Source organism: Hirundo rustica, chromosome 5 (genome assembly GCF_015227805.2).
Source record: "Hirundo rustica isolate bHirRus1 chromosome 5, bHirRus1.pri.v3, whole genome shotgun sequence".
NCBI lineage: Eukaryota > Metazoa > Chordata > Aves > Passeriformes > Hirundinidae > Hirundo > Hirundo rustica.
In genome coordinates this window covers 6,270,861-6,286,861 of record NC_053454.1, presented here as the reverse complement: position 1 = coordinate 6,286,861, position 16,001 = coordinate 6,270,861, and the positions used below count along the sequence as shown (strand labels likewise).

General features: G+C 37.5%; 1 protein-coding gene across 5 annotated transcripts in view; it reads right to left on the bottom strand.

Annotated features, from left to right (window-relative positions):
- Positions 1-16,001, bottom strand: part of MAEA (macrophage erythroblast attacher, E3 ubiquitin ligase) — a 49,150-nt gene that overhangs the window by 4,916 nt on the left and 28,233 nt on the right. For all 5 annotated transcript variants that reach the window (XM_040065045.1, XM_040065041.2, XM_040065046.2 and 2 more), the window contains 2 exons: positions 8,826-8,948; positions 5,814-5,890 (listed from right to left, as the gene is read on the bottom strand). In XM_040065045.1, the coding sequence (XP_039920979.1) occupies positions 5,814-5,890; positions 8,826-8,948 (200 nt within the window). The remainder of the gene's footprint in view (positions 1-5,813; positions 5,891-8,825; positions 8,949-16,001) is intronic.

The window sequence follows — 16,001 nt, the reverse complement described above, 5'->3', positions numbered from 1 at the left end:
GGGAATGCAAGAGTGACTAAGATTTAGCATTTTTACACTGTAATTTCTTAGAAACCAGAATTTTTTTACTATAGTCTGAAGTCTTGCCTCACCTAGAACTAAAACAACCATGATTATTAGAAGTGTAATACTGTGCTCAAGGAGGCTCAGTGTATGACACTCCTCTGGTATACACTCACAAGTGAGATAAAGACAGTCTGAAAATCAGCTGTTCCAGACCCATTACACATTAAGAGTGTTCAAATATCTGCTTTGTTTATACTGACATCTGGGGTAATGTTTATTTTGAATAAATGATGTTTTGGGGGCAGGGGAATAGGGTAGAAGACAATATCACTTTCTGTGCAGACTAAAAGAAATTGTAGGGCAATGTAATAGAAACCAGCTTGTTAAGAGCACTTTTTCTAGCTAGGAAAATAATAAAAAAGAGAGAACTTTAGTATAATTTTTTTCTACTTTAACACATACAGATTTTAAGGGATACACACATGGCTGAAAGCTTGGCTATTTGAAAGAAGTGACAGAACTACCAGAAACATATTTAAATCAAAAATACAAACTTGAATATTTTTCTGGAAATAGCAAGAAACCACAAAATGATTACTGGATTATGAGGATATTCAACTACTTTAAAACCCAATATGAAAGTTTCCCCAGTCTAGTCTTCCTAAGATCAGTAATTCTCAAGTTGGAGTGTAAGTGTGCAGGAAGACCCTTCAGCCTTTAAGGTGGATGATGAGTTCAGCATTTCTGCTAAAAGCTCCTGTTTTCAGTGGTGCACAGATGTAGCACAGCAGGCTGGCTATGGAAGCAGCATTATACTGAATTTCTGGCATTGCATAAGTGTAGGAAAATTTTCCCTACGCTGTGACTTCTGCTCAGTTTGTATTACAGGGAAGATACCAAGTCATCTCTCAAGTCCCCTACGAAGAGTTCACTCTTTTTTAATTTTTGAAGAATATTTTATTAATTCTTAAATTCCTTTTAGGAACAGACAGTATTTTCAAAATGCCCATTTCATGGCTTGAGTGAAAAACACAAGGTGTTGTGGTTTTTTTTGGGGGGGTGGTTTTCCCCAATTCTGAATTTGACTACTACACTGAGGTCATCAATACCATGAGAAAGTCTCTTTAGCAGTGTTTCAGTACTCTCACTTCCTCTCCCACCCAAGCCAGGAAGCAATGGAAGTTATGTAGGACAGAATGTTTCCACCCAATTTCCTATGCTGGGTGAGCAATTCAGGAATGTAAACATTGTTGCTCAGGTGATTACTGTTATGAGGGCAAAAGCACAAATCCCCTGGCCTGAGAGAAGAGATAGCCTGGAAACACTGGAAGAAAGCTAAAATAAGGGTGGAGAGCTGCAGATGAAATGAAGAGCTTTTGAAAGCAAAGATTAAGCAAACAAAAAAATTCAGATCTACCAGTTGAGATAAATTACTATCTGTGCATGCATGAGAGAAAAGAGGGGAAAAATTATTCTCAGAATAACTGATTAGAGTGCAGTTGTGTTCCATGATGGCAAAGCAGAAGTGACACTTCAGTTTGCACCAGCCTGGTTAGTGTTGAGGTTCTCCCCCCTGCCAGGCCATCAGCCTTCCATCACTTGCAAAGTACTGAACACACTGGGATGTAGTGGCTGGTTAGGGTTCAGCCAGAATAAATTAGGTTTTCCAAAGTGACTTTGTGTTAATTAGTCTTCAGCTCTTGACTTTCCCTCTCTCCTGTGTTCTTTAAAAAAAACCCCAAAAAACAAAAAACCCCAAAGGTTTCCCACAAGGTCTTCATGCTATGGCTGAATTTCATCCACTGTGAAATTAAAATGGAGCAAGATATCTTTCAAAGGTGAAGCAAGTTCATTAATTCCTAACACTCAAGTCTTTTTTACACTGGGAAGAAAACACATTACTGTAAGTTACTTGGGAATACAAGTGAAATAACACCTTATTTGCCCTCATACCGCTGTTCACCCCTTTCCTTGTCATTCAGCTATTTCCATCTCTGTGCAAGTGTTGTTATGCTCCTGGATGTCTCTGAACATTACAATGTTTAAATGCAAAATTTTCACCACCATCAGTACATATGAGTCTCTATAGCTAAGGCAGGGGTCTAAATTTTCCTAGAAAACATTTTTTTTAATCCTGACAATAGACATCCCTGAAGCCACTGAATTCCTGTGACAGATCTAAGTAATAGGTAGAAAATTTTGTTTTCTGAATCCCAGAACAATTCAAGGACTCTGCAAGGACAAAGTCCATCATCTTTTGTGCGCACCGCCAGCCCACACAGGTAGAGCTGACATATTGTATTTGACAAATATTTACAAAGACTTGAAGACCTAGAGTTCACTAAGGGTACATTAAATTGTTACAAAAGGATCCACATTTACAGTGTCCAGCTTATACATCTACATACATCTGAATACAGAAATGAACATACTTACTGGACAGTAGCAAAAACTGAACACAAATATAAGATGTTATCAAGAAAAGACTTGTTTCTTACTCAGTTTTTTTGGCCAATGCCTGAATGCCTTTATCTCAGACCCTTATGATAACCAGCAGAATTTATATTCAAAGTGCTCAAAAGTTTTATTATTTTTATACAACCAAAAAAATAAGATGTTCATTCCTGACTGTAGGAGGGAAGTTGACTAAAATGACAAACTGTAGCCATTTTCTCCTAACTTTGCCCACCATCAGCTATTATTTACTCCTTTTTGTCCTTTGTATCCTCGGAACAAGAAGTGCACAAAAGCTTTGTTAAGCTTTTAGCTGAGAACTTTGTGTATCTCTGGCACTGCATAAGAGCAAAATTTCAAAATGCTGTCAATTTTCCCAGGATGAAATTAGTGAGAGCTCCTAAAGTGAAATTGATGTCATCAGTCATTTATAGTTATTTTATAGGTACAAATTTGACAAAAAAACCCTAGAGATGGAGAGTTAAAGGCTAATGATACTAAGCAAAAAACTTTGTGTTATATTTAAGGTTAAGAGATTTACTCTTTGTATTCAAGAACAGTTTTTACATTCTTGAAACTTGCACTTTCAAGGCTACTCTGATAAGGTAGAGGAAAGTCTGTTTGTACTCATTCTAAAAAGCTACACAAATTCAAACACTTATTTAATAAGATGGCTAATTTTAAAGTTCACATCAATTTTAATGTAAAAGCAATGTCACTTCAGAGGTTCTCAGCAGGCAGCAAAAGCTTTCAAACTTATTTAAACACCAGCTGCGTTTCAACAAAATGTCAGTTCCCCCAGTTCCACTCATACAGGAAACTCCTTGGTAAACAGCCTCTTTCTCTGCTTTCTAATGGATGCCTGACCTATTTATTGCACCACAGACACAATACTGAAAGAATCTTGCAGCAGGCACTTAAAAAAAGCAAGCTAATAAAACCACAAGTTGCAAAGGTTGGCTAGAAGCGATGAAATTTATGCCACACCTCCCCAAGATGTATTCTCTTATTCATTACTTATTTATTTTGAAACAAATTAGAATGCAATGGTAAAAACTTAGAGTTTTTAAGCCACATTATTGAAAGGAAGCACTGAGATATTGAAGTCTGAATGTACAAAATAAGCAAAACTCATGCTGCTAAAAGGGAGTCAATTAAGATATAGTAACACTTCCACTTCTTTTCCTTTTACAATTGGTTATGAAGTTAAAGCAGCACTGCCATGACTGGCAACTTACAATTGCCAAGTATAAAAGGTATGTCAACCTTGAATTTCAGCAGGTATATGGAATATACACACTTCACCCCAGCAACACTCAATATGGATGCCTTGTTTGCCATAGGAGCTCTAAGTTCTAAATCTCAGACTGGTTATTCCACACAAAGCATGCTGTGTCCTCTTGAGGGCTGACAGCTTGCAAATTTTACCACTTCTGATGTGGAAAAGGGATGAGAGCGAAACAAACAGCCAGTAACATTAAAGTACAGAAGGACCTTATCTGCTTTGTCCCAGTTCTCAGCCTATTTCCTTATTCCAGCTCTGTGCCTGCCCTCTGGTTTCCAAGCTACATAAGGAAGCTGGAGCTCAAAGAGAATAGTTTTTAGAGCATGGACTACGCATTGTTAAGATGCATGACTGCACTCTTGGCAAAGAAACAAACTGAGAATAAAGCTAAAGGCACAGTATTCATTTGGTATAAAGAGCACCATGGGCTTCAGAGGACAGATAATGGAGTTGAGTCTCTTTCATCCCTTTCTTAAGTACTTGACAATTCCTTAGGATTTGATAATTCTGTCAAAGGGTAAGTGCATATATCTAAATGCTAGCTTGCAGGTTTTGTTTTTAATTATGTTTGGTTTTAATTATTAACATAAAAATTAGCTGGAGTTTATCAGATTGCACATTTGCATTGGCTGGGACCAGAGCAAAGATGATTTAAGTGCAAGTAGGGCAAAGTAGGAATGATATTAGTGCAAAGCAAGCCACGCATCTGAATGGAATTAGAAATAAAACTTGAAAATAACCCTAAACCTCTGCCCTGCAGGAGAGCTTCTCCATCTAGATTTGGGAATATGCTAGAATGTTTTCAGTCTGTGCATACTTTATGATGGTTTTCTGTACCTCTCTGCTACTCTGACCAAAAAATCAGCTCTGCCACAAACACAAGTTTCAGTTTCTCAAGTACCTAGTTTGGCTTTAAAGGCAGCAGAACTTGGAACTTCCTTAACATAAAAATATTACATGGCAACAGTGTTCTCATCAGGATGTAACAGCAAAGCTTCAGGCTGAACTTCTCACCTCTCTTCAGGTTTAAATATTCTTGCAAAACAACCTGCAGAGAGTTCTCCCTCCCTTGTGCACATGTAAGCTCCAGTAGCTCTGCCACATGCACCATACCTTGGTGCTGACAAGGTCACTGCTTATCAAATTATCAATGCATTTCTTTGTCCCAGTATCAAAATTCGAGTTATTTCAGCAGGACTAGTTTCTTGTGTTATCCTGGAACATTATTCCACCTTAAATCAGGACCATTAACTCAGATGTATAAATTGCTTCATGTGCTGGTATGAAAAGTATTGTCAGAAAAAACTCTCTTGTGGTTGAAGTCAGGCAGTGCTGAGGTGTGACTGCACTTCTGTTACTGATTCACAACCCCACTGGGCATTGTTACTGTCTCTCTGTAGTCCCCACTGAAGTAATTCAGAACAGGTAAAAATGGATATTGAGTTGGTTTCTTCATCTGGAGCCAGAGGAATGGAGGGAGGAAAGCCTAACACAGCTCATCCCTCTCCCACCCACAGCCACATAGAAATCTAAATTAGGCATCAATACAGGGGGTGAACACAGCCTTGCAGGTAACTTGCAGAACAAAAAGTTTAATGAAAAAGCAAAGCAGAAGAGAATTCAGTTAAATGTTAAAGCTTTAGAGGAAGGTTTCATTAATCTTTTAGTATTTCTGGTGATTAAAACTGTAATGAATTGCCATAAGAAGCCTCTTGAAAATTAGTTAAGGGTGAATATATATTTATATAGTACACTGTATCCCACCAGAAAATCCATTTGATTTTTTAGACAGGTTAATTTTCTAAACCTTGATTTTGAAGAATAAGAAGACACAGAGTTTCATGGATAACATCAATTCTTTAAGAAGGTGCATCTGTGGAATGACACTTTGCCTTTAAAAAAAAAATCCAAGCCCAGCTGAAATCCAAAGACTGATGACAACACCAGGCAAAAGACCCTTCAAGGCTTTACAGGGCTTCTGGGTGTTGCAACAATAGTCACATGTTTCTAATGAAGCATAATACCATCTTGTTAAGAAAACTGTTTGGAAAGCATCCTAATTTCATACCTCACAGCATCCAGTCTCTTGTTCTGTCGAATGAGTTCAATGAACTCCTGAATCCTTAGGCTGAACTCCAGACAGCTCTGAGATTAAAGACAAGACAGGGTCTTAGATGGTGCCAAAGCTGCACCGCATGGTTTGTTAACGACTATGTGTGCACAACAAAAAAGAAAGTGTTAATAACATGCAACCTGGTTTGCTTGCTTTTAGGCATTCATGCAAAAAAGGTTGAAATGCTGACTCTACAGACAAGATCAGCACAGAATTCCCTAAAAGCAAACAAAATCCTCCTCCTCTTGACTCCTTTAAAACTTCGGCAGGGATGAACTTTCTCCTAATGACTGAAAGCCTTGTTACCTGAGACACAAATGAGAGTAATGGTTTCTTTGTATTCTCTTACAGTTTAAAGTAGTAGACTCAACAGTAGTTTGGGGCTATGTGATAATTTAGACAGGTCTATCCAGAAGACTGCAAGGAAGAAAACAAGCCTTTGAGTGTTTTTTGAAAAACTCCAAAATTAACAAAAACCAGCACAAAGTTTAAGTTGCTGCAATACCCTCCCTCTCTTTCTTCAAGCTTCTATCCCACTCTTGTCAAACATCTCAAAGCCATGCTGGAAACAAGTCTCGAGCTAAAAAAACAAGTGGCATTTACCTGTTTATGGAAAAAGGTAAAATTTGAAGCCTAATGAAGTTGACAGTGTCCCTTTATATCAAATTCCATGACCAGTTCAGAAAATCTATTAAAAAACTTTGAATATGTGGAATTAAAAAGATTCTCCCCCCAATAAAAGAACAAATCACTATGCTTCTTTATAGGGACACAGTCAACTGTTTGATAACTTTACAAAAATAATGAAAACCCAAAATGCTCTGACTCGTAAAGAACTCTATTCCCCGTGTTCCTCTGCTCCACTTGCTGAGTGTTTTTTCTTTATCCTTGTTTCTAATGAATAGTTGCCTTTTGTTTATTGTCATCAGCACAGTCATATCAAAATTCCTCAGTGACTTCAGGAGGAATTTGAGCAACTCTGAATCTCTATGAGTTAGCTGCCTGAGGTGACTAATGCACGCATTGTAACAACTGCTTATTTAAGATTTTAAACATAAGCCATTTGAACATAAAAAATGATGCATTCTTTCATATGTTGAAACTTACTAGTTTAAGGAACAGAAAAAATATTCTTCAACTATGCATTTTTCTGTATTTAATCCCAGATTTAGCAGAAAATAAAAAATTCTCCTCTTGAGATTTTCAATAGGACTATTTTAAAATACCGTGTTATCCAAATCTTCACAAACCCCTCATCTAGCATTTTAAACAAGCTTGTTTCTACTAAAAATCTGATCATGCTTTTTAATTATAAATAATACTAAATCCCAGGGCTTCCTATTTTGCTAAGATGTTTCAACAGCAAAACTCACATGGCCAAACAAATGAATTTTCAAGTAAAGTGCAAGCCAATGGCCCCAGGGGTTCTGCAGACCAGTGTAACTAGAAGCAGAGAGTTCTAGACAAACAGATGATGCACATTCCAACTCTGTGTACCTTCAAACAACCCCACAGCAGCTCTTCACAAGATTTCAGATCGCTCACATCTATAAAGATTATGTGACTGCTTTCCCAGGCCATCAAATAGTTTAGATTTTAGATAAGGCTTGCATTCAGGTAGGTGGTGGCTGGGATTTTAGAACATTAACGTCAATGAGTAGCTAAGCAACTTGAGCAACTAGAAGCAGAAATGTTTGTGTTTCAAAAAGAAGCATAGTAATTTCTCTTCTTCCAACTCTGATCTCTCACTGCCTTAGCTTTGGTTTTTGTTTGATTAAAAAAGAAACAGAGAAGAAAAAAGTGTAGGGCTTGCAGAAATAGATTTTTGTTGTAGTTTGTTTTTCAAAAAGAGGATGGGGAAGATTTTTCCTTATTTACTGCTTGTCAAAAATTGGTAATGAAAATGTAAGATGTTCAGATTTTATTTCTTGTATTACTTAACATTTTAAGATTACACAGGGGGGATTTTTTTATCAGTATAATTATGCAACGTGGTTTACATACCAATTCTGGTTTTCCTCTAATGGTTTCCATAACAAGATCATCATTTTCTCTAGAGTAATCACTGGCCGATTTAATTTTGCATCCCGTCTTCGGCTCGTTCTCAGTTTGGCACCCCTGAGTGACAGAGAATGTCACTCTTTGCTTATTGCTAAGTGCACTCAAATATTTTTGGTAAAAGAAAGTGCTTAGTTTAAAAAATATAAGACACAAACATCTTTGAGGGAGGCAGGGATTTTGGTTAATATCAGTTAAAAACAGATTTCTGCAAGCCCTATAAAAGATTACAGCATGTTTTGAAATGCATAATTTAAGAGACAAGGAAATTTAAATGGACTGCAGAGCACCAAGTACACAGCATGTTCTGCTCATGGTACTCAACGGCTTGAGGAGGACTTTTTGTATTTATTACTTGATTAGATTCCAGCTTTTATTTTTGTATTTTCTCACAGCAAGTTAGTTCATTACTCTATAATTTTGTCTTATATTCAACAGTTAAAAATTACTAAGACTAAAATCTGCATGAAATTTCTCTCTGAAATTTTAAACCTGAGGGCAGAGGTTACCAATTAATCTCATTCTTAAGACACCTGCACATATAAACTGAGTTATAGTCTCACCAGGACGCGCAGAGGTATTAATGTAAGTTTGCATGCATCAAGACACTATGTATTTCTGCATTTATTTGTTTATAAATTACACTAAACCCAACTGAGTACTGTATTTTATTTGAGCATAATTTGTTGAGACAACACTGAATCCAGAAGATGACCTTTCACTCACTTCCACGTCTGAGATTTCTGAGCCTGTTTAGCTCCAACTACCTATGCCTTTTAAGAACATTTTAATACTTACTGTCTTTACTTTTATACAAGACCTGTAATTTAAAACATATTGACTACATCCAGCATCCAAGTAATTTAGAAAACAGTTTAAGCAAAATGTAAACATGTCGCATTCTCGTACCTTCATTTTTCTGAGTCTGGATTTGTTGTCATGACACCAAGCCAAGCAAGTCATAGTCTCTTGTCTTTCCAATGACTCTTCCACTTCCTTAGCAGTCAAAAACATCTCAATATTTACCAAGTCCTTCAAAAAACAAAAAAGGATGAAAGGTCTTGTTAAATTGTACTCATACTTTACACAGCAATTCTTCAACTTAGTTGGAATACAGAGATACAAAAAACTTTCTTCTCAAGGCCTCTGGATTTTAGAATTGTACTTTGCAAAAAGACATTACAGGATATTTCCATGGACTGGAATGTTCTGATAGTGACAGCAGTTCTCTGAGTCTAGTTACATAACAGAACTAAAACAAAAAAACCAACCCCCCTCCCCCCCCCCAAAAAAACCCACACAAAAACACACACACAAAAAAAAACAAACAAAAAACCAAACAACAACAAAACCCAAAAAACCCAAACAATCAAAAAACCTATTAAACTATTAAAGATTATACCTAGAATCTTGCACATTTTTATACAATTGACATGCTTAATATCACAAATATTACCATAGGTCTAGTGAACAAAACCACTCTCTTAGATGTAGCATTTTCAGCTGTTGGAACAGCTGAATATATTTAATCTTAGAAATTCTACCTTTCATGAGACAGAGCTGAAAACCAGAACTAGCATCAGCTATATCACATTCACATGTTGCATTTCATTACCCAGTTTTCCCTTATAAATTCAGGAAGTCTAATACTATTGTGAAAGTGGACTAAATCATGTTAGGGTTATCAGAATGGTTATTTACAGAAATTTAAACAAGCCACATATATTTCTAAAGTGCAGCAGAACTTGCAGCTTTTACTAAATCTTTCTCTCATTGCTTGAATTTTAAAACTGAAACATTAACATTTATTTTATAGGTTGTATGATCATAGCAATAAAACCATTTACCATCAAAAGAATAAAGGGTCTCCCACAACCCTACTGGTATCAAATCCAGGTAAGTTAGGCTGAGCTCAGAATTCAGACAGCTATAAGTTTACAGAACAACATTGAGACTGGACTTTAATGGACACTTCCCATACCCTTAGGGTTAAAAAAAAAAATCTATTTTATCAATGTGCTGGCAAATGGACTGAAAGAATGGTAACCTGTTCCACAACAGTATTTTTAAAGTATTCCTACAAGAACATGAGAATAATCTTTTTGCTGGTTTGAAGTTCTCCTGATGATATGCTCAAGTGGAAGAAAAGTTCATTACTCCCCTGTGCATGATAAGGTGACCATATGAAAACCTCTTGCCCATTAACTCATCTGTGTAAGCAGCTTGACATGTAATGCAGTCATAATAATTATCCTGCTTGCATTCCATACAGCTGCTGAGTGGAAAGACAATTCCATTTAAGTTACAAACAATAACATCTCCATATATCTCCTCAATCTTATTGGAGCTGTGTGTCCTCTTAATGAGCAGCATTTGCTTTTACACCAAATTAAAACAAAAGCATTTGCTTTTACATCAAAAAAAGACTGTATCTGCTAAGCAGAAACAAATCACGGGTTTAATCTCATTTGTTAGCTTTTTATAGTTGAAGCTTCATTACAAAAAAAAAAATAAAATTAAGAAGCATAAGGGCATCATTTGTTCTAAGCCCATGGGCTGGTGAGAGAATCCCAGCTATCTGTATTTATCAATCAGGTGTTGGTATAGCAGCCCTCTACTATGAGCAAAAAGACTGCAATTGCTGCCGAGGCAGACAAAACTTAAATAAAAAGAGAATTTCTACACTGCTTTTGAAAATGTAAAATGAAAAAGGTTCTATTTAACAGAAATGCTAATTAGAGTCGCAGTTGCCAAAAGAAGTCAAAGCTTGGCAGCCTTCTCTATTAAATAGACAGTATGTATCCAGAAAACAGAAGAGAACATTTTAAATTAAAAGAGTTTCTTTCAGAACCAACAATTACATTTAAATTGCACCAATAAATAGGATTTTCTTCTCTGTTGACTTGATAGAAAGTTAAGGAACAATATAAAAAAAGACATTAAGAAATCCTTTTGTAGAGACAGGAATAGCTTTTGCATTTGATTAGAAGTAGTTAGAAGTCTTAATCATGCAGACTGATTACCACAAAAATACTAAGACACAAATAGGCAATAAACCTTTAAAAACCCCACATGCCACGCAGGGTTTTTTAAATCCAATCATACTTCCCTATCTTTTCTGGTGGTGCCTGCTCTTGGTGCCTCTTCGCTAGCTAGGACTAAGGAAACAGAAGAAAGGAGCATCAGAGATTTATCAAAGCTAGCACAGCTCTTCTACACAGACCAGTTGGGAGTACAACTTGTCTGTCTCATCTTGGATGGACAGGAACCAGTTTAGCATTTGTAACAAGTTTCTCATGTTCCAGTCAAAAAAATCCCAGTTAAGATCCCAATCCTGAGTAGCTTTCTGAAAGTATTCTGCAATTCAGAGTCGCAGAGGCTGCAGATGATACAGAAACATTGTTTTTCTCAGCTCCCAAAACAGGATTAAGATTTCACAGGCTGCTACAAAGAGCCTCTCTTATATAATTTACATATAAAATTGAGTAAATGTAAATACACAGTTTTAGAGAAATACTGCCACTTGATTTTGCAGGTGCAGAAAAAGCAGAAGCAAGAAATCTGTTGCCATACACTCCCCCTCGGAACGACACAGTATTCAGCACCGTGGCAAACGTTTTCTGACTTGTATATAAACTAAAAAGGAATGCTAAACTCTTTAATCACCCTCTTTACAACACTGGTGTCTCCCTTCATTTCACACTTTCAGCTTTCACACTGGAACAGGGTTGCAATACTTTCCTGCCAGTACTGCAGAACTAAGGAGAACCTTACCCCGTACACAGATTATTTCAGTACTGGGATCAAACCATAACTCTTAGCACAGACCTTCCTGCCTCCTGTGCATCGTCATAACTTTGCTAAATCACTTGATTACAAATACACAATACCTGAGATTGGGCAGGAAGACTGATTTTCATGAAACTTTCATTTAATTCTCCAACTGTACTGAAAAATAGTCTCAAATGTCTCAAGGAGGAGAACTTGCTACATTAAGTATTAGCAACAGTTATCCAAACACTCAAGGGGGGAGCACAGTACAAACCAGGGAGTACCACCTGGATTTTATAATTTCTGCTTTAAAAAACGGGTATTGGACTAAAGTGAATTAACTTTCCCTTCTATACAACAGTCACTAACCAGATTTTAGAAGGGTAACTACCTCAACACTGCGTGAACTTTATTATAAAAGAATTATTTAATTCCATCCCAACAGTGAAAGCTCCAGAGAAAGACACTTATTATTAGAGAAAACTGCACATGAAGGCTGAAGACACTTTAGTGAAAGCAGAGATACTTATTTAAACAAGAATACAGCTATCCATCACCCTGTGCTTTGCCTGATTTACATATATATAGTTTTTAAAATATCACTGCTCCTTTTTAAGCTGCAAGTGCCTCCAGGGAGGGAGGTTACCAACCCTATGATTCTGCACAGAACTCCAATTATTAGGTATAAAATACTATGAAGAATGAGGATGCCTTTATGATGATGATTACTAGACACATACTCCTGGCCAACATAAAAGCTGGATGCCATTTGCTCAGATGGGTGCTCAGTAAGATCATCCCAAGCATGTTTATGCACATCCCCTCCTCTGAGCAGCTGCTGGACTCTCTGGTGGGCACGAGCAGGGCTGAACTGGGTTGAACTCTCAGGGCAGCTCACTCCTTGCCAAGGTGCTCTCCTTAGCACTGCCTTGTTTTCAGGAGGCTCCAGCTCCTGCCCTCACTGGAGGGAAAGACTGCAGCAAAAATGAATGCTAGTCTGAAACACCAGAAGTAAGAGAAGGATGAAAATGGGCCCAGAACTTAATGAACTTATGTGGTTGCATGACAGAAAAGAAGAAGTGATTCACAAAAAATACAGTAAAGGCTGTGAAGAATAATAGCTGTGAAATAATGAGAAGGTATGTATAAAGGCAGTAGGGTAATTTGGTTTAACTGGCAAATATATAAGCTTCACATGAATTTAAAATTAAACACAGCTAAGTCTATTACAAAGTTGTGAACCAAACTGGCAAATATATATAAAAATGTGAATTTAAACTGAATTTAAAGCTAAAGAAAGGCTGTAACTTTAGACTGCGCAATTAAGAGAATTCAGCAGTGAACTGCAAAAAAACCCAGATCTACATATGTGGCTCCAAATTCACCAAGAAAAGTGCTCAGAATTTTCAGCACCAGATGCAACAAGAAGAGCAACTTTGCATTAGATCGTATGTCAAATGACTTAGAACAAAAACATATTTTCTGCAGCAGCAAAATAACTACAGAAATTCATGTAGTATTCACACAAGGATTTTTATGTAACATTTTAAAATTTGGAGCAGTCAGGTCAAGTCATTCCTCTACACTGGTCTGCAATATGCACATGAGATGAAGTATTTTTACTTTATGAGATCTCCAGTCAAAAGTCTGGAAAGCATCAGAAGGGATGTGTGATAAAATCCCATATACTTCATATGAACATAAATGTATTAATCTAACCCCCGGAATATTTCACATTAGAAATGTGAATCTTTAACAGGGCTCAAAACCAACCAGAAATAAGTACTAGAACACCCAATACTTGATATTTTCAAATCTCTCATAAGCTATTCTCAAAACAAGAATAATTAATCAAAAATGTTAGGCTTAAACAAGATAAAATACTTGATTCAGTGAGAAAAGGCAGCATTTGGTAGAAAAGAAAGTTTCCTCAGTGGAAAAAAGCAGCTCTCATAAAATAGGCTATTTCTTGTACAAAATAAGCAGTTTGTAATAGCATAAGATACTGTTTGTGTATTTTTCAAAAATGCAGATTGTTTATTTTTAATTGCTTACTAGCATCAATATGAAATTGAAAATAGGCCAGTATGCCTAAAGCAATCAGTGGCTCATTGCCAAGCCTATGTACCAATAACAGCTTTAATAAGATTGATTATCTATCTATCTATACACATTACATGCATAAGAGCAATACCCTCATAAAAAAGCCTCTGCTGATGCACTTCAGCATTCAGCAGCATGGTAAACTACTTGTATATGAAATACAATAAACACTTAGATCACTCAAACAACAACTTCAGAAAAACTGTGTTAAGCTTTTAATGACTACTCACACACTCTCCCCTTGCAACACAACTTTTGGTATAATTTAGGTCTGTGGAAGTGAAATAGAAATGCAGTAATGAACAGTTACAAAGAAAGAGGTCAATTTAATCTTTTATATTAATATATGCATTTGTTAAAATTTCCCCTGTGATGAAGACGCAGCAAATCCAGACATCGTCTCAGGCTGTGATCATTGTTACACAGCCCAGGGAGAAGGAAAATACAAGGAGTTACAAGGTAAGACCACAGGAGCAGCTGGGAAAGAGGAGGTCAGTGTATTTTCAGTGGGGAAACACTGAAATAGGCATCACTTGGCAGGAAGCCTGGACAACACCTGTTGGGGTTTAAGTCTCTGTGGAATTTTTTCCCCCCTCCCAAGTTGCTAGGAGACTAAGTGCTGAGTGCTTAACGTGGACAAAAGAACTGATAACTTAGTTTTGGGGGAGGGAAAAAAGCTCCCGGAGAGAGCGGAGGGTGGGGGGATCTCGCGGCTTTTTCTTTTCTTCTTCCGGGGGGGAGCACCGCGCGGGCCACGGTTGTTTGGAGTCCACAGTTAACGAAGGAGTCTGGTCCTGGGAATTCTATCATCTGTTGGAGTATCCAGGAATTTGGAGTTTCTTCGTTGTCCTGCTGGATTTTGGGTGAGACCGGGTCCCGCCGCCGCGGCTTCTCCGGCACTGCCACCTCTGCCTGCCGAGGACACCCCCTGCCTGCGGAGGACAGTCCGCCGCGCCCAGCTTCCAGCCATCAGCGCCGGAGCTTCCACCGTGTGCCCTCGAGGTTTTTAGTTCTGTTCTACTATTGTTATAATTACTGTTGTTTTTTGTCTGTCCTGTTATATTTACTAGTAAAGGACTGTTATTCCTTTTACCCATAGCTCTGACTGAAAAGTTTTATTTTTAATTTTCCAAATTATAATAACACGGAGGGAAAGATTTGAATTCCTCATTTCCTAGAGAGGCCTGCCTCTCCTTAGCAGACACCTGTCTTTTCAAAACCAAGACAACACCACAGCCACACTGCCTACTTCAACACATGTGCAAGAAGGAAAAAATGAGGTGCAGGTGAAGAGGGGGACAGTGCAGTAACAGGAATTGGGACCACAATCCAAGTCCTCTGCCCCAATACAAGTGCAGGAATAAAAGGCTGCTGGGGTAACAGTTTCTCCAAAGTCAACACAGGGTATGTATGAACTCCACTGATGTTGAAGGGAGACACAAATTAAGAAAATAATGGCATAGATGGTGACAATACAGCAACACCACCAATTACTGAAGACCAGTTAAAGTGGAGCACAAATTAACAGTAAGGGGCCTCCTCACTCTCTGCTCATAAAATAACATTGTCTGAAGTTCATTAAGCTGCTATTAAGTGTTATAATGTTACTCACATTAACAGGATTAGAGAGAAACTAAATGGAGTAACTGACAGAATGCCTTACTCAAAGCCAGCTGCAGAGCTAGTTATTGGGGAAGAATGCAAAAACAGACAGCCAAACCACAGATTCATCAACAGAAGAGCCAGAAATGTTTTTGTCTACAAAGTAAACACAGTACCCATGGTGTTTAGTCAAGCTTTCACATGAGAGCATCTTGCATACCAGCAGCATAGCACAGACCTCTTAGTTCTGCCTGGTTATTTTTGAAGGACCCCAGTATCTTACACTCAGTGTCAGAAGAGCATGGTCTTTGTATAACATTAGAGGATACTGGTACTTTTGTTCATTAGTTCTAGAGATTAATTCATGTTCTAAAACTTGTGTCCAACTTCAATTTTTCTGACTAGATTACAAAACTCCTTGGTATTTGACCTCTGCTCTCACACCTACCAAAAGCACCCACCCATAATATTTTCCAGTCATCCTCTCCCTCCATCCAGTTTTTCCAACAGCTTCCTAAAGTGTGGTCACCAAAATTACACATATTCTGGCACTGGCAGCTCCAGAGTCAAGCAAAAACAATTGTTTCATCCACCTCCTTTCACTCAAGG